General features: G+C 46.9%; 7 protein-coding genes across 7 annotated transcripts; 5 read left to right on the forward strand and 2 right to left on the reverse strand.

The window, feature by feature from the left end:
- Positions 1–2,993: 2,993 nt before the first annotated feature.
- On the forward strand, positions 2,994–3,970 carry K444DRAFT_689564 (uncharacterized protein; the record flags this gene model as incomplete). The annotated part of the gene is made up of 4 exons (XM_024887748.1): positions 2,994–3,236; positions 3,284–3,472; positions 3,522–3,860; positions 3,911–3,970. The coding sequence occupies 4 exons, from the start codon at positions 2,994–2,996 to the stop codon at positions 3,968–3,970; spliced, it is 831 nt and encodes a 276-aa protein (XP_024743985.1).
- Positions 3,971–4,683: 713 nt separating this feature from the next.
- K444DRAFT_623304 (uncharacterized protein) lies at positions 4,684–5,306 on the forward strand (the record flags this gene model as incomplete). Its single annotated transcript, XM_024882263.1, has 3 exons — positions 4,684–4,849; positions 4,921–5,126; positions 5,181–5,306. 3 exons carry the CDS (start codon positions 4,684–4,686, stop codon positions 5,304–5,306), a joined length of 498 nt encoding a protein of 165 aa, XP_024743986.1.
- A 2,533-nt stretch (positions 5,307–7,839) lies between these two features.
- K444DRAFT_689566 (uncharacterized protein) lies at positions 7,840–10,277 on the forward strand (the record flags this gene model as incomplete). Its single annotated transcript, XM_024887749.1, has 7 exons — positions 7,840–8,039; positions 8,092–8,212; positions 8,330–8,412; positions 8,526–8,792; positions 9,012–9,468; positions 9,627–9,680; positions 9,730–10,277. The coding sequence occupies 7 exons, from the start codon at positions 7,840–7,842 to the stop codon at positions 9,991–9,993; spliced, it is 1,446 nt and encodes a 481-aa protein (XP_024743987.1). The 3' UTR covers positions 9,994–10,277.
- A 1,832-nt stretch (positions 10,278–12,109) lies between these two features.
- On the forward strand, positions 12,110–13,051 carry K444DRAFT_5523 (uncharacterized protein). Its single transcript, XM_024876580.1, has one exon. It carries the CDS (start codon positions 12,303–12,305, stop codon positions 12,999–13,001), a length of 699 nt encoding a protein of 232 aa, XP_024743988.1. The 5' UTR covers positions 12,110–12,302; the 3' UTR covers positions 13,002–13,051.
- On the reverse strand, positions 12,699–13,721 carry K444DRAFT_5553 (uncharacterized protein). Its single transcript, XM_024876697.1, has one exon. It carries the CDS (start codon positions 13,639–13,641, stop codon positions 13,102–13,104), a length of 540 nt encoding a protein of 179 aa, XP_024743989.1. The 5' UTR covers positions 13,642–13,721; the 3' UTR covers positions 12,699–13,101.
- A 1,712-nt stretch (positions 13,722–15,433) lies between these two features.
- K444DRAFT_623307 (uncharacterized protein) lies at positions 15,434–16,595 on the reverse strand (the record flags this gene model as incomplete). The annotated part of the gene is made up of 3 exons (XM_024882264.1): positions 15,434–16,171; positions 16,223–16,470; positions 16,523–16,595. The coding sequence occupies 3 exons, from the start codon at positions 16,593–16,595 to the stop codon at positions 15,434–15,436; spliced, it is 1,059 nt and encodes a 352-aa protein (XP_024743990.1).
- A 2,725-nt stretch (positions 16,596–19,320) lies between these two features.
- On the forward strand, positions 19,321–20,260 carry K444DRAFT_639147 (uncharacterized protein; the record flags this gene model as incomplete). The annotated part of the gene is made up of 3 exons (XM_024884341.1): positions 19,321–19,583; positions 19,739–19,927; positions 19,981–20,260. The coding sequence occupies 3 exons, from the start codon at positions 19,321–19,323 to the stop codon at positions 20,258–20,260; spliced, it is 732 nt and encodes a 243-aa protein (XP_024743991.1).
- Positions 20,261–20,939: the final 679 nt, after the last annotated feature.

Here is a 20,939-nt window from a genome sequence, read left to right on the forward strand (position 1 = left end):
TGCAATGTAGAAATGAGCTTCAACACTTCGTCATATGACATCGTATAGTTCACCCGTAGCCACGTGATTGGCCAATTGAAAGAATTTGAAGTCAACAAATGATTTTTGAGTTTAAGTTGCTGTCTTGAGGAAATTAAATGGCAAGTTCGCGATAAATACTAGATCATGATTGTGGATTCAAATGTGTGATCAACAGACAGTCCGATTCAGCCCTTGTGGACTTGAACTTGGGGATACGAGCAAGCGTAGAAGGACTGTGTCAGCCGATTGCACAATGAAGAGCTCAAATTATTTTCTCCTACGCTACACCTTGGTAATTTCAGCAGTAGTGGGGTTTTCATTTGTTCCCACGCGTGGAGCTCCCCATGCATCCCTGAGCGAGTCCAGCCACGCCTCAATTGTTACTACCTCACCCACGCGAGCCTCGCCATCCCACGTTCCACCTATCTTCACATTTTCCTTCCTAATTTTGCCCATTCCTCATCGTCCCATTTCGGAATATGCAGCCAGTCGTGCTCTGAGCTGCACATGAATATTGGGAGTTTCCCGGCGACCAGCTTATCTCGACAGTCTTTGCAGAATTGCACGTCTGGGCAAGACTTGCAAGCATAAAAACCGTCTGCATAGCTCCAAGACTTCTCACATTCTCCGTCACAGGAGAGGCCTAAGTTTCCACCTCGTGGTGCACCGTCCGGTGGCTCCGGCCTGTTCAATAGAGTGTGAGCAAGTCCAAAAGCATCCAATTGGGTGTTATCGGGCTCACTCATGGCTTCCAATTGCGAAATTTAGTGGTCCACCTCTTCAATTAAACGGCTAAAAGTTTGGCGTTGTACAGAACCAATCTGAACCTCATTTGGGATCAGGGGTCTCAGATCGTTGGCTATACTTCTCATTGGCTCGTCTTTCCATTCGTCGAGAAGTATGACAGCTTGATCGATGTCTCCAGGAATAATGAGAGACCACGCACTTAAAGAGTTAAGGTAGTCGCCGGAGTGCATCATAGTATCTGCGAGGTAAAGATATCCTTGGTAGTCGTTCCATTCGTACTCATCAGAAAGTAAAGCGAGAGCTGACATGAAGTTGTCCAAAAAAAGCCCTTTAGCTGCATCATTGTCTCCAATTGACGCATAGTAGCACCCGAGGTACGACTTGGCATACTGATCAATGATTTAATGCCGGCTTACGACCTGCTTTAACATTTCGACGTGGGGACTTGGATCCTTAGAAGTCTTGGTTCTATGGTAATAATGGAAGCTTGTGAGTCTGTACGCTCTTCTGCAAACGGGTCGGAATCCCCAAGACGAATTGCCGGAACTTAAGGACCCACATTCTGCCCGAAGACTCAAAGTAGACCCCGGGGTTTTCTGCTCTCGCTGATCGAAGTGGTATAGAGCTATGCTGTCTGAAGTAACAGGACTGCAAGATCGTAGAAACGATTTTCCTGCTCAGTTAATTAAAGGGGGCGCGTCACATGACGACGAACTTGTCCGTGGGCATGTGACCCGGCTTCGGCTTCCAGCCAAGCATATAATCGGGTCTCGAAGCCGCGCTAACTGAAATAGGTTTAGACTCCGAGCTCTGGAGCTCGGAGTTCGACTGAAGGTGCAAGTATCTGATTGGCTATTTATTCGCGGTTGCGTTTACAGCAGCACTGGCTTTCAAAGGAATGAGATCAGCTTTTGCGAATAGGTGATCAGTCTGGCAGGCGTGCCACTATAGCGCAAAGGTTTCAAGGAAGGTCGATGGTTCTGGGAATGCGGGATATCCAAACGAAAAAAGGAGAGCAGAAGAGAAAGGATCTTACAAAATATGAAACACCGCCTTTATATTTCCGCGAGCCCAAGGGCATCCTTCAGGTTCTCCAGAAGTACATCGAACAATAGGGATTTCTGGGTTGCCAAAAATAGCGTCTCAAAGATGGTATTTCGATCTTCAACTAGATGCTAACAGAACCGCATCTGTTGAGAGCTTTACCCAGACACCGAAACTGACCGTGTGCCCTCTGAGATCTGGAGGGGAAAAAATCAGTTCAAGCCAAAGAGGCACAGGGAAAAGTCCCATGACTTTTGAAACAGTCTCCAGGAGTAGTCTATTCCTTTTCTGCAAAGCTATCACAGGGAATGGCGGAAGTGTTCGAGCTGTGTCAGATTAAAGGAGATGCTTTTTTTCAAACTTGGTGTCATTCCTTCAACTTGACTGTTTCGAAAGAACAACTTGGAGCAAAGGCATGTACCACATATTCCAGCCATTTGAAGAACTTTCCTAAAAACTGGGGAAGATTCGATTTAGAGAAATGTCTCTGGTTTGTTTCGATGACCCCAGCCACCCTTATCACAAGAAGAGTTACTCCATGAGGTGGGTGAGAGGTGAATGCTTTGCCAACTGAATTTATAAATCTCACAACAAGGGCTATTGCTTTGAGAGAAGTTAGCAGTCATAAAGGCTTAGAAGTTGGACATTGGCTTTTTCCACTTGTCTTCAAGTGGAATCTATTTGTTGATACTTCCTTGCAGTATGACTCTTTCGAACTTTACTTCAAGTGCTAGATTATCTCAGCAAAGTCTTCAGTAAACATCAGATCAAGGAAACCCCCCTTTGTTTCGTTGTTCCAGAAAAGACTTGAAGTCAACTGCACAGTCTGGAGAGAAGTTTGTTATGTAATATGGACGGTGAATATGAGGAAGGAGCTAATAATGGAACCAATTTCGCCCTAAGCGAGCGATCTCGCACAATCGACCCGCACCTTCCAGTATTCTCTCTACCCATCTCGGGCACAACAGCTTTGCTTTGAAATTGTCTACTGGAAGTTGTTGCCGGGGTATAAATGGTGGCAGCTTCCACAGTTCCACTACCTCGTCACAGAACCCTTCATCAAGACTTTCCGACAGCTCAACTCGTTGAGCTCCGATACACATTATCGAGACAAGAATCCTTGGAGAGCCACCACTCTTTCTTCACTCCCAGTCAAAACGCTTTGCGCCTTGCCTATCAAGATGGCAGGCTCAACCTTTCCAGCAAAAGTCTCAAATTCTTCTCCAGCGGACGGGAAATCTGAAGCCCAGCACGTCAAAAAGTCCTCCTCGACTCTTCCTACCCCGTCAGCTACCGAGTCCTCTGCTGTCCCAGAATCATCCATTGGCAAAGGCTCAGCAGTACCAGGTGCAAATGTCTCGGCCTACAAGAGCTACCCGTCATATGACACCGAGCGGTGCAATACAGATAGCAGTGGCAACTCGGTAGGAAGTATTCCAATTGCAGTTACATAAGACTCACTTTCGCATAGGATATCGAACCTGGCCCATACCTTGCTGAGATGAATGCCAAATCTAAAGCAGAAAGTCAGGCTACATGGGCGAAAGCTTTCGGCATATCCAACTCGACAGAGTCCTCGATTGCTGCTTCCAAACGCAAAGGATCTTCGTTTGAAGACTCTGATGAACAGCCAAAGAAATTAAAGAGACGAGCAGCACCGGTATGACGGTAGATTCACTTGGGGATTCCTTGACTGACAGCTGTTGTAGAAAAAGAATGCCTCATCCTCCAGCAAGTCAACCCAGAAGCGTCCGGCAAAGGTCATGGTTGAAAGTGATTCTGAGGTTGTGACAGTGGGTTCCCAGTTTCTCAAGATCCTAGCTAAGGGCTGGCAAACCCCCTTGGGCTTCTCCACACCTCGGTGGTGCTATCTTGTCGAGTGGGAAGAAGATGAGGCTACCAATACCAAGACTGGAGATACCACTTGGGAGCCGGTCAACATCATAAAGAAGGACCAAGGAAAGATGGTTGAGGCTTTTGAAGCAAGAATGTTAGAGGAAAGTAGAAAGGGTCCGCCAACTTGGAAGGACGTCCCCAAGGACCTCACGGTAAGTCTCAAAAGTTCTTTGCATGGAAACGCTTGCTGATATGACTGGAGGAGGCGAAGGAGGCGAGAGAGGATGCGAAGGTGGAGAAGAAGACCAATAAGAAGAAGTAGACTGCATCAAACTCTTCTCGAACATCGGGTATTGAGGTCATCCTGATCATAGAAAATGCATTGCTTCTGAAGCTGCGAAGGAGAGAACCGCGGGCTCTGCAGCCTAACAAACGGCTGGGTGTTACTTCCATTTCTCTTATTGCAGGCAAATTAAAAAAATTTCCCATTATGTTTGGCGCCTGTGCTGTTAATTGAATATGTTTTAAATTTCTTGATTCCCATGGCTTCAACTGACTTCGACTCGCAGCATCTTTTAAATTTCCTTCATGAACACACCTCACAACTTGTAACTTCTGACCACGACAAATACTCCCATGGAGTTATCCCTCTCCTTCTGGGAATTTCATTCATTCTCGGATTTCATACCCAAATTTCTCCTTGAAACCAAGGGATCTCGTTCTGGCAAAACTCCGCTGTGCGCCACCCTGCTGATCAGCGATTTTTGCTTTTTCAAAAATTGACAGTAAGCTGCTTTTCTACTATGCTCCCGGGCAACTTTTATTCTTGTGCACCACTTGTTTTGGATACCTTGCTTATTCTTTGCTGTCGAGGTCCTCCTTGTTATCAATTATGCAGCTTCGTTTCTCGTCGCTTCGATGAGACGACTAACTTCACGCACAAGGTGCCAGTGGACTTTCGTCTTAATGTATACGTATAAGGGCGACAATAAATAAGTAGAAGATGCTAACATTAGCCTAAATAAAATACGCAAAATGGTCAGAATCAATACCAGTTCCATCTTCAAGAGTGTCGATCTCGACGATGCTGGCTCTATCCGCAGGGTCATGGTTGCGCTGGACTATTGCCTCGCGAATAGAATGCTCAACAATGCAACCCCAGAGTCAGAGCTATTCAAGAGGCAGAAAAATTCCAAGAGAGGTTCCTTGCAGATATCATTCTATTCAGAATCCGCATGCAACCCGAATAGCCTCTTCTCCTTCAAGCAACAGTACGCTTCATCGAAGCTACGAATGGGAGCGATCAGCAAGTCTTGGCTGCAGCAAGAGATATGGAGATTTTAGTCATTGGCATAGTATTCACAGTACCTCAGGCCTTCCCGGAGGAGTATGCAGCAGCAGAGGCTCGGCTCAACGGAGGAAAAGCTACTGACAGCTTTATGACTGCTCAGCAAAGTTCTCAAACTCTTCAGCAACGGGTATGTACCCTTCTCTATGCTGGAGAGCGAGTAGAACTGACGGCTTTCTTTTAGGCTCCTGGCTCCTTCGGCGAACCAAAATACAGCAGCCACAATGGGGCGAAGCTCGAGGAGCTGAAGCAAAACTTGGAGTCAAAGTCGTCGAAGAAATTCGGAGCTCCTACTTTGAACGTTGCATAGTGTAAGAGATGTGTACAGGCTACGATCAAGTGTACGAGAGAGGAGCCTGCATGCTGAGGTTGCAGAGGAAATGACCTTGAATGCCAATATCCACTTCCTGGAGAGAGGTTCCTGAGAACTCCTCTTCTGCCACTGTCTTCACGTGACGGTTTACAAGATATGGGTGATGATAAATCGCCGAGAGAGAACTGGGAGGATTTAAGTTTGTATTTGCGCAATTTTGTAAATGCAATAACTGACTGTTGGCACACAGACGGGAGAAATTTCGAAACAAGGTACCAGGAATGGCTCTCCAGCTTGTGGGACAGGGAGGAAGCGTGGATACGAGAGCGATGAAGAGAGTTTCCAGCCAAATGAAATAGGAAACAAACAGTATTAAGAGGAAAGCGAAGACTGGGCAAAAAGCTCTTGGTGGGACGACTGCAAAGAACAAAGGAAAGTAATCTGGCGCCAGCTCTCCATCTGACTCTGGCTTAAGTACCGCACCCTTGTCAATGGAATTATTTGATCATTCCGCGGGCGCTGAAGTGGATAGCAAAGAGGTTTGTCCCAACTATCATGCTTCTGATGATATCCTGACCATAACAGACTGGAGACCGCAAAAATAAGCCCTTCAGACAGGCTGAGATCAAGCCATCGATGACGACACCCACGAACGGAATCCCTGCAAAATCGGAAATCCCCAGCTAAATAAGCTTATCCTGGAATTCAAAGTCGGACGTGGTGATCTAGATACTCCTGGAAAATCGGTCTTGCGGCCTAATATTATATTTCGCTACCCGCACGAAGTCGACCAGCACAATAAGAAGAGCATTGCAGCCCTGACCAGATAGCGCAGCCAAATTCTCTTTCGGTCCCTAGGAAAGAAGAGAGACCGCCGTATGGTTTGGCTTAACTCTGAGTGGGATGCTCTATTCGATATTCTGCAAAAACACTTGGTCAAGATTGGTGGGCTTTGGTCCAGCATCGATCGGCAAGAAGTCGCAAAGCGGTTCAATCAACTCTTCCAAGGAGTGACCCGGAGAGCTGAAAGGATTACTGCTGAGCGCAACTATGATACGAAGGCGAGTACCGCTGCAACTCAAGAAGCCCAGCGTCGGCAGAGAGAAGCTAGTCTTGCTGCTGCTGCTGAAGAGCGGCCTAAATAGATGCTTTGACGACTCCACAACAAATTGCCAAGGACCGTCTCAGCAAGCGCTATTTGAGAGGTGGCTGAAGCAATCGCCCTTTCTATGAGAAGGCTAACTTAGACAAAGTGGATCTTATTTAGGTTGACTACCTAGGCTGGTCGTAATGATTGCTCTTTCCATCAATCCTTGCGACAGAATTATCGTTCTTTCTAAATCTAAATCTCCTGGAGAATCCCGGTGAATTCCATTTCCCATGGAATTTCAACACCATACAATATAATGTCCTAGGTACAAATTATAATTCTGTGGTAGTCTATTGTGAAATGATGCCATGTCAGTGGAACCCCACCGCGCTAAGTTAAGCGAAGAACCCCCCTTTTCAAACTTCACAACGACATCCTTCTCTTCTTCCGCTGCTTCAGCGTCATTAAAGCACCGCTCTACCCACTGTAGCCACTACCCAAAATCCGAAAATATTCTTATAGGACTATTCGTATTGGAGTCCCCCTTGCAAAGGAATGCGAGGAAAGAGCAGGATTTCCAGTCAAATCACGTGACCACTAGCTATTTTGCAAACTTCGAGGAATATATCAGAGGCTAAAGATACTCTTTGTTGATCTGAGTCATAAACAGTCAGATTGCTGCACTGTCCCTCTTAATTGTGGACTGAGTCTAAAACCTCGCCCCCGATAAATCAAGGACATCGAGTATGACATGCTTACTTTAGCCAAAATGGCAACAAATGCGATAAATGGGCTCTTTATTCTTCAAGACCGAGACTATACAATCGCCACTTTGAAAATTCATCATTCACAGCACTGTGCATTAATTTCATTGTCTCACTTAGCTGTGTGCATTCTCTTCCTGCTGATTTTGGCTCGAAGTAGAGAAGGCTCAGCAAAACAGTGCCTGCGTGCGGCGTGCCTGACTTTCTTGACAACAGAATTTTTCAATTGAGCCTCCGCATCAAAATCTTCTACCAACCGTCACAATATCTCCAAAACCATTCAAACAGGAATACGAAACTGAGCATCCGTGTTAGCTTTTTCACAGAACGAAGAGCTTCTCGAATAAGATGACATTAACGTTAAATGCGTCTAAATGATAATAAACATTCTATAAGTCATGACAAAAAGTTGTAAACAAGTCCCAATAGCTCAGCTACCAATAGCAATGATGCAGAACACCTTAGCAGTGTAATGGATTAGAGTCTGACTTTAGCTCAGCGTCTCAATCCGAGGAATAAACAATACAAGCGGGAACTAAGAATTTCTGCCCAATCGAGCGTCACTCAAGATATAGACTAAGACTGTTCTGTCCAAAAAAGCCGCGCAAATCTTTTTAAGTGATCAACTTCTGAGCCACTCTGTCTTCAGCTTCCTTTCATCTCCCAACCCTCCACAATGATGTACGCTCACCTTCGAAAGAAGGTCAAGAACGGACGTGGTGTCCCTTGTGACGCATGTTCTGCGAGTAGAAAACCCTGCTCCAGGAAGATGTCTCCCGGGGGTCCACCTCCATGCATTCGGTGCACACGCAAGCAACTTGCTTGCACCTGGACTACTGTCGGTGGCGGACGTGGCAGCACAGCGAGGAAGATGAAGTGAGCAAAGCTTGAAAGCTGTGCAATGCAACGCTAATATCAGTTGTTCTAGGGTGCACGACAAAGAGGACGACGAAGATGAGGAAGGCTGGGAGGACATAGAGGTCGACGAGGAGGAGAAGGAGAAGGGAGACTTGATCCTCAGCCAGGAGGACGACAAGGAAGAGAAGAAGGTAAACGACTCCGGCCACCGACGCTAATCTGAGATTCTCACTACCGATCGGTGATCACCCACGATCTTGAGAACCTCAGTCTCATTTTAGAGCAACTCAGCTAACATGCCTCCAAAGCTACGGAAGGAGGAGTTTGAGGCGGAAGATCCATGGCGTTACATGGCTGCCTTGCCCCTTGGACATGTCCCAACAATGCGCCGGTACGTATCCTCGATCTCCTCTCTACTCGTACCCCGATTGATCTACCTGATTGATTGGAGTTGGTATTGTCGCATTTCTCTCATCAATTTACTGATCCTTTTGTTTTCAACAGTGTCATGATCCTCACCTACCACAAGCTCAACCCCGCTGAGAAGCTCTTTCCCATACCTCATCTCAATTGGGTATTCCTGACTCGCGAGGAGAGGAAGCGCGTCATTACAATGATCCACGAATCCAATGGCAATGATCTTCTTGTTGAAATGCTTCGCTGGTTCTCTGCAAAGTTCATGGAAGAAGACAAGGACGTGGAGAAGGCTACTCAAACTCTGCGAAAGCATGTCACCAATGCAGTCCGCCAGCCCAAGAGCTACCAAGTCGAGTAAGTGGAACTGCTTTTCGTATTCGCTCATTCATTATTCTATATTATTGCCCTCCTTTCTAGTGAGCAGATTACAAAACAGAGCTTCTGTCATGCCTTTGGGGCTGCGCCACTTTCCTTCTCTATATCTCTTCAAAACTTCAGCACTACAAGAGGTTTCACTTACTCAAATCACTTCAACGAAGTTCAAACAGGAAAACTAATTCATTATTTCTCCAGGTACTTCAAGCAACGAAAGCTTTGGAACGAATTTCTGGGCAGAAAAGAGGATGATGATATTGAGATGGGGGGCATGGACAGCAGCATCCGATTGTCTACAACCGTTTCCCGACCATCCGAATTCATTACCAGCATTCATCAGCCACAAGGAGGAGACAATGGTGATGCCACCCGACTTCGAGGATCTGTTCGAAACACCCTCCGTGGAATAAAGCCACGTGTCGAAACCACCTTCCAACCGTCCTACCCTTACAAGACTGAGACCTGGCGAAAGGATATTACCTTCAAGAATGCAGCGTCAGCAAAAACACACTATCGCACCGGTGGTTGGGGTGAGACATCGTTCGCTGAAACGAAAAAGAGAAAGCAAGAAGATATCGAACTTCCTTACATCTTCACTGCTGCTGATGAAGACGTCTCGACGGACTCTGACCCCGATGAAAGAGACGAGGAAGTTGTAAGTACTTTTTTTTTCTGCTTTGCAGTTTCCTTGAGCCAATGCAAATGTTTGGGTTCAAGGTCATACGCCATAGTTATCTGATCTCCTGGTTTTGCCCGCTTGCACAAGTGGTTCGACCTTGGTATGCTGGATTTTGCTAACAATCCGTGTTCAAGAACATCTTCGCCACTACAGAGCTCCCTGGCAGAAAGACTCGGACTGGCAAAGAAGTATGTCAGCCTCTCTTGTTGGATAAGATCTGTTGCTAACAATGTTCAGTTCTCAGCCTTCGCTCCCCAACAACCTTCAAAGAAGTTGAAGACCTCTCCGGCCAAGACACCAAGTACTCCTAAGAGATCTAGCTCTTCCAAGACAATGGCCACTCCCAAGAACAAGGCATCGACTTTTAAGACTATGCTCGAGACCTCCATGCCGATGACAGATTCTCCAAAGCCGATCATCAAGTCTCCCAATGGAAAGCCTAAGGATCCAGTGGTTCATCAGGTCAAATTCGTTGATGAGGACGAGGAAATTGATGACTGATATGGGAGGCGATAAACAATAGTTTAAGCCGTGCTCATTACTTCAACGTCTTTTGTACAATAGAATCAGCACCACATCAGTGCATTTTCTCCACATCTTCTGCTTTCCAGAGGCAAGTAGGGGCTTTGCAGACACTGAAATACAAGCAACCTGAAATTAGGAAAATTTCCATATCAAAAGTGACGCGCCGACGACTGTCTGCCTTGTGAATGCAAATAAAAATTAGCTCAATTCACTCCTTGATAATAAGTACTTGATTCGACTTCAGCCTCGTCAACTCGTAGCCTCCTCTGAAATATTTAGACACCTCATTACTCCAGCCGAGACAGAAAGCTTCAACCCACAACATTTGGCTTCCAAGACAACAGCAACTTCGCAACCCCAACCCCAACCCCAACTTGCTTCCGCCAATCTCAGAATTGTTCTTGTTTCTCTTTACCGTACTCAAGCTCTTCATTACAAAGAAGAGCTCGGAACAGCCAGAAAGAACCATTCGAGCAGCGAGGAATTGGCAGCACCCCGATCGCAACCACAACTTCGGAACTCCTCTACCTCAACGCCAGGACACCGTTCACCGCTTGCTTCTTGCGCTACTGGAAGATTACTTCAACTAATCTTCACAGTGGTTAAGCTCCCTAGATTTTGCAAGAGAGATTGCAACACTTGATCTACAACAAGGCAACGCTGAGACGGCTTTGCAAGGCCACAACCCTCCGCCCGTATTCAAATATCCAATCTCTAATACCACAACATCAGGACATCGTTCACCAGCTGCTTCCCTCCCTTCAAATATTTCTCGGTTTACTCGTTCACTACAATTAAGCTCTCCGTTATCGTACGACAGAGAGTATAATATTCGGCCACGGCCAAGGTGACGCAGCTCCACCTTCAATGCCCACGATTTCGACCACTCCCCGATAACTTTATCATCCAAAAAACTACCCCTCGTCATAGGTTAAAGCATTTCACTCAACCCCCTTCTAGTTTTCCTGAATATTGGCATAAACAAGTATCAGCCCATAACGAAGCGCAGCGGCGACCCGACACTTTGTTCTCACCAAATCCTCCACAACCCACAACCTGCAACCATTCAAGACGTGTCTTGTACAATTAGACACCAAAACCCAGCGCTATTTGCATCGCCCCTTCTGTTCAGAAAAGAAAAGATCCCACAGCTCCCACAGCCTGTAAGTTCAACTGCCTTGTTTTATCCCCCAACGCTTGCTCGTCGCTGTACTCTCTTCTACCCAATGTACACATCACATCAAGACAGTCTCTTGAGCTATTGGCTATAGAAGGGACAGGTGTGTCAAGAGATCCCGCGGATGCGTGTCCGTCCCTTTTTGTGGCTGCTGCTCGTCGCTTTCCATCTCCCTTGACCAAGCAAAAACTTGAGTAAGCTACTGGTCATATAAGCTCTGAATCTTTGGTCAAATCTCGCAGACGTGTGTCTATCTTTCCCTCCTCTCCATTCCTAGGGCTGATAGGGAGAATTCCCGTCGTTTTCCTTATTGAAAGTTCCCTGTTTGTCTTTGGAGTAGATGCATTCAACATCGACAGCTTCCCCAATGTAAAGACGAAGTACTGACTTGTGTCTGATTCCAGATCGCAATGCCTCCTTTTGACAACACTTCCGCTCTTCGTGGCATCGATGGTCACGATGTCTCATCGCTCCGAAAACTCATGAATGCCATTATGCACCGACTCGCTGGTGTCCCAGCTGGCAGTGTTGCCGAGATGGACGATCTCGATATCAACGAACATGGCGCAATGATATTCCTCACGTACAACGCCAGACACAACGATCTCCTGAGCAGAATGATAACTCGGTTTGCTTCTGCCCGATATGCCAACTCCCGCACCGTGCGCGAAGCTGCTCGAGAATTGGATCTCGTTGCTACCGAAGCTGTCTTCAATCCACATACCCGTCCCCAGAGAGAGTTGGTTATAGTTGAGGGATTCTTCAATCAGCTCGTCGCCAGTGGTACTGCTACATATGGTGTGGGAGCCGATGAAGAATATGGTGACATTGAGCCTGACAGTGACAGTGAGCAGAAGGATAACAGGGATAAGAAGGATCCGAGTGTAAGTTTCTCCAGTCCATACTTGATGCTTGTCTTGCCTTGCTCTTCTCCGGCCAGGTTTGAGCTTGTTGAAGGATCAATTACTGACTATTCTGGTTCCAGACCGGCCGCAAGAGAACCAGATCAAGCAATGCTGCCTCCGTAGGTTCCCCTCTCCTTCTTGCAGCCTGCATTCAGTTCCAGACCTAACTGAAAATACTGCAGAAATCCAACAAGCGTTGCCGAATGGGTGTTTCTTGGTCTGATGACGAAACTGTGGATGAGCAAGAGAGTTTTCTCGACGACTTCAAGTACGAGTGCAGTGACTCCGACGAATTTATCAAGTCAGAGACCGGAAACAGCGACGATCCAGCCAAGAAGAAGCATAAGAATAGCGCCAGGCGCAAACACGGCGAACGTTGCCTCCCTGATCCGATTATCAGCCGTGATAATGCCATCGTCGGTCAACCAGATCTATCGAAAGTCTCCTTCACTCTCCAGACCGAACGACCTGACCTGAACAACCCCGGATCATACCTCCCATCGGACCCGGTCCTCTTCGAGTATACCCAGCCCATCGATTGGGACGACAAGACCTCAATCGGTAAGCTCAATTCCTGGCGTTACCAGGTATTTAAGCGCACTTGGGGACAGAAGCGGGTATCTCGCCCTCCGTGGACTATCAATGAGCAAACTAAGCTCCTCTCCCTCCTCGACTCTCATTTGAAGTCTCCTTCAACTGGTGGCAGATACTCGCACATCCAGTGGCAGGAGATCGAACGTGCCTTCAACTCCTTTTTCCAAAATCATACTCATTTGAAGGGTGAGATGACCGCCGAAACCTCGTATAACCAACGAGGAAAAGAGAATACCGCAAAGTCTCGGATGCTTGTGGCTGACCGTCCACACCTTCAGCGCAGTGCTGGGGCCATTGAGAACCAGTAAGTGCCCTCTCGATCTAAAGTTTTGCTTCGGTCGTATCTTCACCTCCATGATTTGCTTTCTTCAGCCTCCCCGTTTCGATCTCCTTGTTTCGATCTCGACTTCAGCATAAGTTCCATGTTTCGGTCTCAAGGTCAACACGATAAACTCCGTGTTGCGCACAGATTTTCGTTTGCCTTCGGATGACAAAAGGTTGACGTGTTTCATCGTCATCCGAGGTTACACGCGATAACTTGCTTCGCTCTGGACTTCCTTGGTCTTCAGAAGACGAGAAACTATCATATTTAATCGTCATCTGAGCTCTGCACACTATAACTTCCTTCGCTCCCATCCTTCTGCTTGCTTCGCTCTGAACTTGGGGCAATAAGCTGACTATCATCCCATCTAGGCTAACCCACTTCACCGACCCCACCGCCCGCGCCCTCGTCGCGGCTGCCAAGCAGGCAGACCAAGCGTCAGACGAGGAGGACGGGAAGCCCAAAGGCAAGGGTAAGGGGAAAGGCAGAGTAAAGGCCACTGCCAAGAAGGGCAAGCCGGCGCCGAAGCCGAAGCCAGAGACGAAGGTGAAGAAGGTGGAGAGTGACGACGGCGAGTACGAGGGCGATGAGGAGGATGAGGACGAGAGCTTTGAGGATGCTCTCATTGCATCCAAGCGGGGCTGGGAGTGGAATGAGAGGGATTGGAGATCTGGGGGTGAATGGTCCAAGAGACGTTAAACAAATAATTCATTTAGATTGTCCTGGTGCGTGGTGTGGTGGCGGTGTTGGCGAAGAATCGTCCAAGAGACGTAAAAAAGGCTTTACTTAGATTGTTCTGCGGTTGGGGTGGTAGTGGGGTAGAGAGGGGTGTCTGTCTGCTGTTATGTTATTGTCTGTTCCTAGATAAGGAGACATCTCGCACCTCTGCGGAGGCTAATACCAAATGAAAGCTTGATGCTTCGGTCTGGACACTCTGTTTCACTCCCATCTTTCACGAAAAGTACTGATTTCTTCGTTCCCAGCTTCTTTTACAATTCGGAGGATAAGAAGACGCTGTACGGTATCACGCAGCCGAGCTGATTTCTCTCTGATGTCTTGATGCCCAAGCTCAGGTTTCTTTCACGGAAGATCACATCTTGGAAGAGAGTGATCTAAAGAGGAAACGAGACAGTTGGGCAATTGTAAAGACGGTCCAAACAGACGAATAATTTCTCCAGCATATGAAGTCAACCTCTTCTCCTCAACAGAAACGTTCGAATTGCAGAAATAGAAAGTTCAGCAGACGTTGGTATGCATTGAAGAAGAGTTGACTAAATTGAGTTCAAGGAAGGACGTTACAACCTTAGTTCAATTAGTAAGCACTGAGTAAGCCCCCATCTGATTTGGAACGACATCCCAACCGTCGTTTCCTTAAATTTCCTCAAAACCGTTACTACACGTTCCAAATCTCAAGCAATCCTCCTGGAAGTCCCGGGTTTCGATGAATTCTCCATAATGGAAGTTTGCCAGGACTTCCACAGCCTTCTGTAGCGATGCCCAACGCGAAAACGGCGGCGAGCCAACAAGCATTCAAACATCGAGTTATTCTCAGTATACTCACTCACCCTCACGGAAGGGATGGGAGTTATTTAATTAATTTTCATTGATGCCTATGTGTAGTCTCTTTATGAAAGGCAAAACAGTAGCAGCGCCCTAATGTTACGTTTTAGGTCCGATAGCCAGGGAATCCCCCAAGAACAAAGGAAGCAAACCGCAATCAACCAAATTGAGATGCCAACGCTACCGAATACCCGGCGCCGCTCAAATAGCCATAGTCCAGCACAAAGTCATTGACAGATTCATTTATGATATATCACATCGAGGATCACGAGATCAAAGCCAAGAGTTCATGGAATGCTGTGGAATTGATCTACCGGCTGCGTCGATATTCGACTGGTTTCGATTCGATACAAAGCGTTGTCCCACTCTAGCCATCCCAAAACGTTTTATTAAAGAAATCAGGAAGAAGAAAAGCCCCAAACTCCTGATGAACCAAGGTGTACCTCCCAGAGGAAACCGGAATTGTCTATCTAGTAAATAGGAAACATTTTCGCTATGTCAGATTTTGTGAAAGAACTCGGATCCTCCAAGAAACTCCACACTCCAGAAATCAGAGTGTAAGGGCTAGAGGAAATCAGAGTGTCTGCTATGCCAAGAGCTCCGGCCACCGAGATTTTATGAAAGAAGTCAAAAACTCCCAAGGAAACCAAACTCCAGAAGAATCCACCTGTATGTGTCGGAAGAAGCCAAAACGCCTGCATTCCAAGAGGAAACACCTATCATTATCCATTGTGTGTACCGTCCAAACTCGCCATCGAAAGTATGTACATGAGAATAGAAAGATCAAATCTGCATGGCGATTTGATGCAAAAACGAGTGGTGGAAACGGTACTCCGAATGAAGAACATGAGAGGAGACTTAGCAAGCACCCTCGACGAGAATGGCACCGGTCTGGTTGGATGCTGGTTGTTGACCGCCATCCTCATCATCAGATGGGTCCTCCAAGTGATGATCAAGTTCGCCGCCATGGGTATGCTCCTCCTCCTTCACGACTCCCTCCATTGGCTCGCTGCCCTCCTCGCTCTCGCCGTCAGTGTATTCGGCGACCATATCCTCCACCTCCGGCTTAAGATCAGCCATCTTGTCGAACTGAGTGCGGATCGCGACGTAAGAGCGCTCGGTGAGAGTATAATCTTTGACCGCAATGAAGCCCTTGATAAGCTGTTCGCCCTTCTTGACAACGGTGCCCGCGAAACGTTCATTGTGAGCTTTGGCAATGGCCTTCCAGTCTTCGCCAACCAGACGACCGCCGTTATCCTCAATCTTCTTCGTGATCTGCTCTTTCAGGAAAATCTTCTCTGCCATTGTCCACTTTCCACGACGACCTCGAACAACGGACGGGTCATACTTAAACTTCCTCGAAATGGTTTGGTAGCGCCATTTATTGAGGCTGGCAACCCAGGCGTCATCGTCCCATTTCTGCGAGGCATGATCGGGATATTGGTGTTGATGCACATTTCCCTTCACATCCTTGAAGCGAATGATCATCTTCTTGGGCTCGGGGTTGTTGGTGACAGCCTTGGTATGATCGATGTTCTTATTGTCATTCACAAGGACGACAGAACCACGGGGACCGACTGGGCGGTGTGTGCCAGCCTGCATCCCAGAGTTAGTGAGGTGGAAGGAAAGAAGTTCAGGGAGACTTACGTTGCCACGCGGAAGGGTGCGAGGGATACGATACAACTTAGGACGATTTCTGCCAACCTTATCTCCGGAAGCAGACGCAGCAGGATAGTCAGTGGCTGGCTTGGTGGCTGGAGTAGCGGCATTGACTCTAAGGGTGATCTTCGTGGTGGTTTTGGTCGCAGTAGGCATACGGGGTTGAGCTCCGGTCGCGGTAGGCACAAGCGCTGCTGGAGCAACACCCTGTGTTGGTGGTTGAGAGTCATTCGAGGCTTCGAAAGTGGTCAGCCCAAGTCAATGACCACCATACCGATGCGTGCTTACCTTGGGTGGTCTTGACCATGATTGTGGCCTCCTTGGCCGGAGCCGCTTTGTTCTTGATGGTCTTGTCGGCCATTGTGATGGTATCGAGACGGAGATCTGTGAAGTAACAACTTGATTGTCTAGAAGGGCCAGTCAGCTTCAGTCAAAAGTAATGCGATGCCTCTTGGAAATCGAGAAGACGAAAGAACGGTCCGAACCCCGGTTTGAGAGGTTTGAGCGGAGTGTATTGCGGAAGAGGAGGGGTGGACAGAAGGAGAGGAGCATCTTGATTATGAAAACATGCAGACTGTGATTTGCGGTGCGAGGTTTTGCGATCATCTCCTCCTTTCCACATTTGCGACGAACCGCGCATGAAGACGGGAAAGGACCACACCAACACGGAGAAGCCGAAGCGGTGGTTTGCGGTGATGATGTGTAAAAGAATTAGAAATGTTGAAAGTGGAGAAGTTTAAAGATGCGAGGAGAAGGTGCTTCTGGTGATGGTGGGAAAGCGACAATGTGCTTGAAAGCGCGAAAGTTCGGGATAAAGCGATTTCACTAGAATCTTCTTTCCTAATGTCGCGCGAATGAAGCAGAGGATCAGAATGAAAGAATCATGCCGGTATGGAGAGGTGGAGCTGTGGCGATGGATGATCAAGTGGTTTGGGGAATGAGAAAGTAGAGAGTTTGAACAACGCGAAGAGCGAAGATGGGGAATGCGAGGGTGTACTTCTTGATGCTGGAAGTGGAGATCTCTCCTGGAGAGCGCAGTGGAAATACCACTGGCGTCTGCCATCGATATGATTACGATGGCATGAAGGAGAGGGGGGGTGGCCTTACTGGTATTGAGATGCGAAGTCCACCAGAGGGAGGAGTGGAGTTACAATTGTGGAGATGTTGGAGAACCAAGTCGTTGAGGTGGAGTTGGGGCTGTTATGTAGGAAGTAGGGGGTAGAAGATTGGTGTTGGAGGATGAAAGGAAAGGTGCGGAAGAGCATAGAGGAGATAATTTAAGTGGGAGTCACCACTTTCGATTTCTCGATCCCCAAGTCGTCTGAAAGCAGATCGGACGCTCTCCAGAAGAACAAATGAAGAGACTTGACAACAACAAAAGGATTGAGGTTTACTTACTCGACAAGGTATTTCACAATGCAGGAAGTTGTTGTTACTGGGAGTTGGGAGTTGGGTTGTGTTGTTGACGAAGAGATGATGGCGATCAAGGTGGTTGTTGTCTGTGAAGTCCCGTCGCTACCGGCTCGCATTGAGAACACCCTCTTTGGGCTCAATGACGAATCCCGTCACTACCCTGCACGGTCCACAAGCTAATTTATACCGTTCACTTTTCGACTTGAAGATGTACATAGTTTTTTTTATGTTTATCTCCATTACGATATTGCTCAAAGCCTTTGAGCCATACACTTATCCCTAGCTCTAGCAATAAAGAGCAACCAGGCAAAACGCTCGTACCCGCTGTCAAAGCCAGCAGGAATTGTACCGGCGCAAGCACTGTACTCTAGGCCATATAAACCGTTGAGGGTTGGGTGAGTCAAGATCAAGTCGAGATGTTCGAGAAGGAGTTGGAGCTGGAGCCAGGGGTTTGAACCAGGAGCCGTTTCTCGCAAAGAGGAAGACCTATGTGAGGCCTGACACTCGAGGAATACACTTCTCAAACTACTTTTCGACAATCCAGACAAATTGAAGGTGTGTTGGCTTTTTTGCCCCCAAAGACTGTAACATATCAGGCTATCAGGCAAAGCAAGATCTTTAACTTGGGCAGATTATGCCTGCGATGTGAGCTGGCACGCCATACGAAACAAAGTGGTCACAGCCTACGAAAAGAGACCATCTTTACCAGACGAGACTCCCCGAATAAGGCCATACGAGCAGGCAGTCCCGAGACGACCTCTGAAGAAATGATTGGGTGACTTGACCGAACTCGATTTCGAATACATGGGATGGAGGAGGGACTGACAACAACAACAATGTGACTGTTGTTACATGCTTGAAATAGTACTGTGAGAAGCATGCACTCTTGGACGAAGTGGTTGGGGGTGGAGATGGTGGGAGGGTTGGAGGTTGAGAAGAAGATTGGGAAGATAAGTAAGTGGTAGTCGCCACGAACATTTGTGTACATACTTGAGGAGAAGCTTGGGAGATGGTAGCTTGACAGCAATCCAGAAACTTGGGATAACCTGAATGATTTATTTTAATTTGTTAATTTAAATATCTTCTAAAAATTAAAATAACAAGTATTAAATAAATTTAATTTCTTAAGTTTATTATAAAAATATAAACTCAATGCAATATTAAGCTCATATATATAGAGGCTTGTTTTTAAAAGTCTTATTTTTATATAAATATCTTTTTTATTAAGGTTTTCTTTTCTTTAAAACTTTATATTTAATTCTTTATCTAGAGTTTTATATTTTCAAACCTCTCATTGTTTAGCTTATATATTGTAAATATAGCTATTTTCCGACATTATAGTTAAAAAAAATACGTTATAAGTTAATTATTTAAAAAAAAAATTATACATTAAAATTTAAAAGTTGTGAGTTTTCGCGATTTGATATGCGTTTTGCCGTTACGTGACAGGGCGCTGAATGTCAGTGGGAGCTCAAGTAAGCCTCAGGCCGGAAATTCTCACGTACGTGTGGTTATATCTGCCTAAAATTATACTTACTATTAACCCCAACTTTATACTCATCCTCTATCCTCCGTTCTCCATCTCCTATCCATAATATTTACTCTCAACCTCAAACTTAACCTCAATAATCCACACATTCTACATCGCCCCAAGCGCCTCACAACACAACAAGATGGGGCTCGAAGCAGTTATGGTCGTCGTGGACAACAGCGAAAATAGTCGAAATAGCGATTACACACCCACCAGATACGAAGCGCAAGCCGATGCAGTCTCTGTAATCTTCTCTGCCATCACACAAGCGAATCCCGAATCCGCCATCGGATTAATGAGCATGGGCGGCAGAGGTCCTGAGGTTCTCGTCACCTTAACAACCGATCATAGCAAGATCCTAGAGGCTTTATTTACATCGCACCAAGTCCAAGATTCATGGAGAAAGTCATTTGGCTACTGCAATTCAAATTGCCGGTGTACGGTCCCCTCCCTGTTTTACCTTGTTAGCTGCGAGTATACTAATGAATAGCGTAACAGTTGGCCTTAAAACACAGACAAAACAAAGCACAACGCTAACGCATTAATATCTTCACCTGCAGCCCTGTTCTCGAAGATGAGAAGAAACTCATCAAGCTCGCGCAGAAGATAAAGAAAAATAGTATTTCCATCGACTTCGTTGTATTCGGAGAACTGAACGGCAAGGTTGAGAACAAGCTGACCGTCTTTAACGAGAATGTTGAAGGTGGTGCTAGATCGCATATTGCTATCATGTCACCTCAATCTGGATTGTTAAGTGATCAGCTTGTTATATCTCCCATATTGAATGGCGATGGAGGCTCAGGCCTGGTGGAATGGGTGATACAAGTGAGGGTAGATATGGTAGGGAATTTGAATTCGGCATTGATCCTTCAGTAGACCCAGAGTTGGCATTGGCACTGAGAATGAGTATAGAAGAGGAGAATGCGAGACTCGAGAAGCAGAACAAAGAAAGGGCAGGGGCAGGGGCAGAGACAGAGACAGAGGCAACTCTCCCAGAGATTGGGGAAGAAGATGAAGAACCACAGCCACCGTTGGACAACGAAGCAGAGGCAGGCGGGTCAAAGGATTCTTGCTCTCGGTGAATTTATGGTTCTCGATCCGAGGTGTGGCTATTAGCGCTAACTAGAAGCTGAACACTGTAAATAATACAACTAGGACTTTCCAACGACACGACGGAAAAGTGGATAGGGAGACCTGTTGCTAACACGCTTCGCCTGCCTGCCACAAGTGTTCATAGCACTGTAAGCGACGCGGCCGCAGGGGTTCGGTGATGAGGTCGCGCCATCCCTTCAAGCGATCCCCCAATACGTTCTGTGATCCCGGATTAAAATTCACGCAGCGCGAACGCCAGCATGACAGACTTCCATTAGAGCATTCTTGCCAAAGACATTGCCATTGTACACAGGCAAAATGAAAGTTGAAGCAAGCATTGAGCACCCATTGACCCAAAGAGTCTGCCTAGACAAATTGAGAAATATACTGTAGAGATCACCAACTGGCGCGCGCCGTGCCCTTCTCATTTCCCGAGCCCTTCCTTCATCCCTTAGCGATAGCAGTCGCTTCTTCTTCATCCTCTTCCCTACGTTCCCACCGTTTCTTCCTGTAGCAGAAGCAGAGACCCCGCCCAGCTCCACTTGGAGCTTGCCTCCAAGATTTGTTTCCCATGCTGCCCAGGGACATACCAAGAGAGGATGTCGAGGCAGAGACACTTCTCCGGGCTCTGCTCAAGTCCCAGAGGTCCCATATTATCCCTTCCCAATT

The sequence above is a fragment of the Hyaloscypha bicolor genome (assembly GCF_002865645.1).
Source record: "Hyaloscypha bicolor E unplaced genomic scaffold K444scaffold_10, whole genome shotgun sequence".
Classification (NCBI taxonomy): Eukaryota; Fungi; Ascomycota; class Leotiomycetes; order Helotiales; family Hyaloscyphaceae; genus Hyaloscypha; species Hyaloscypha bicolor.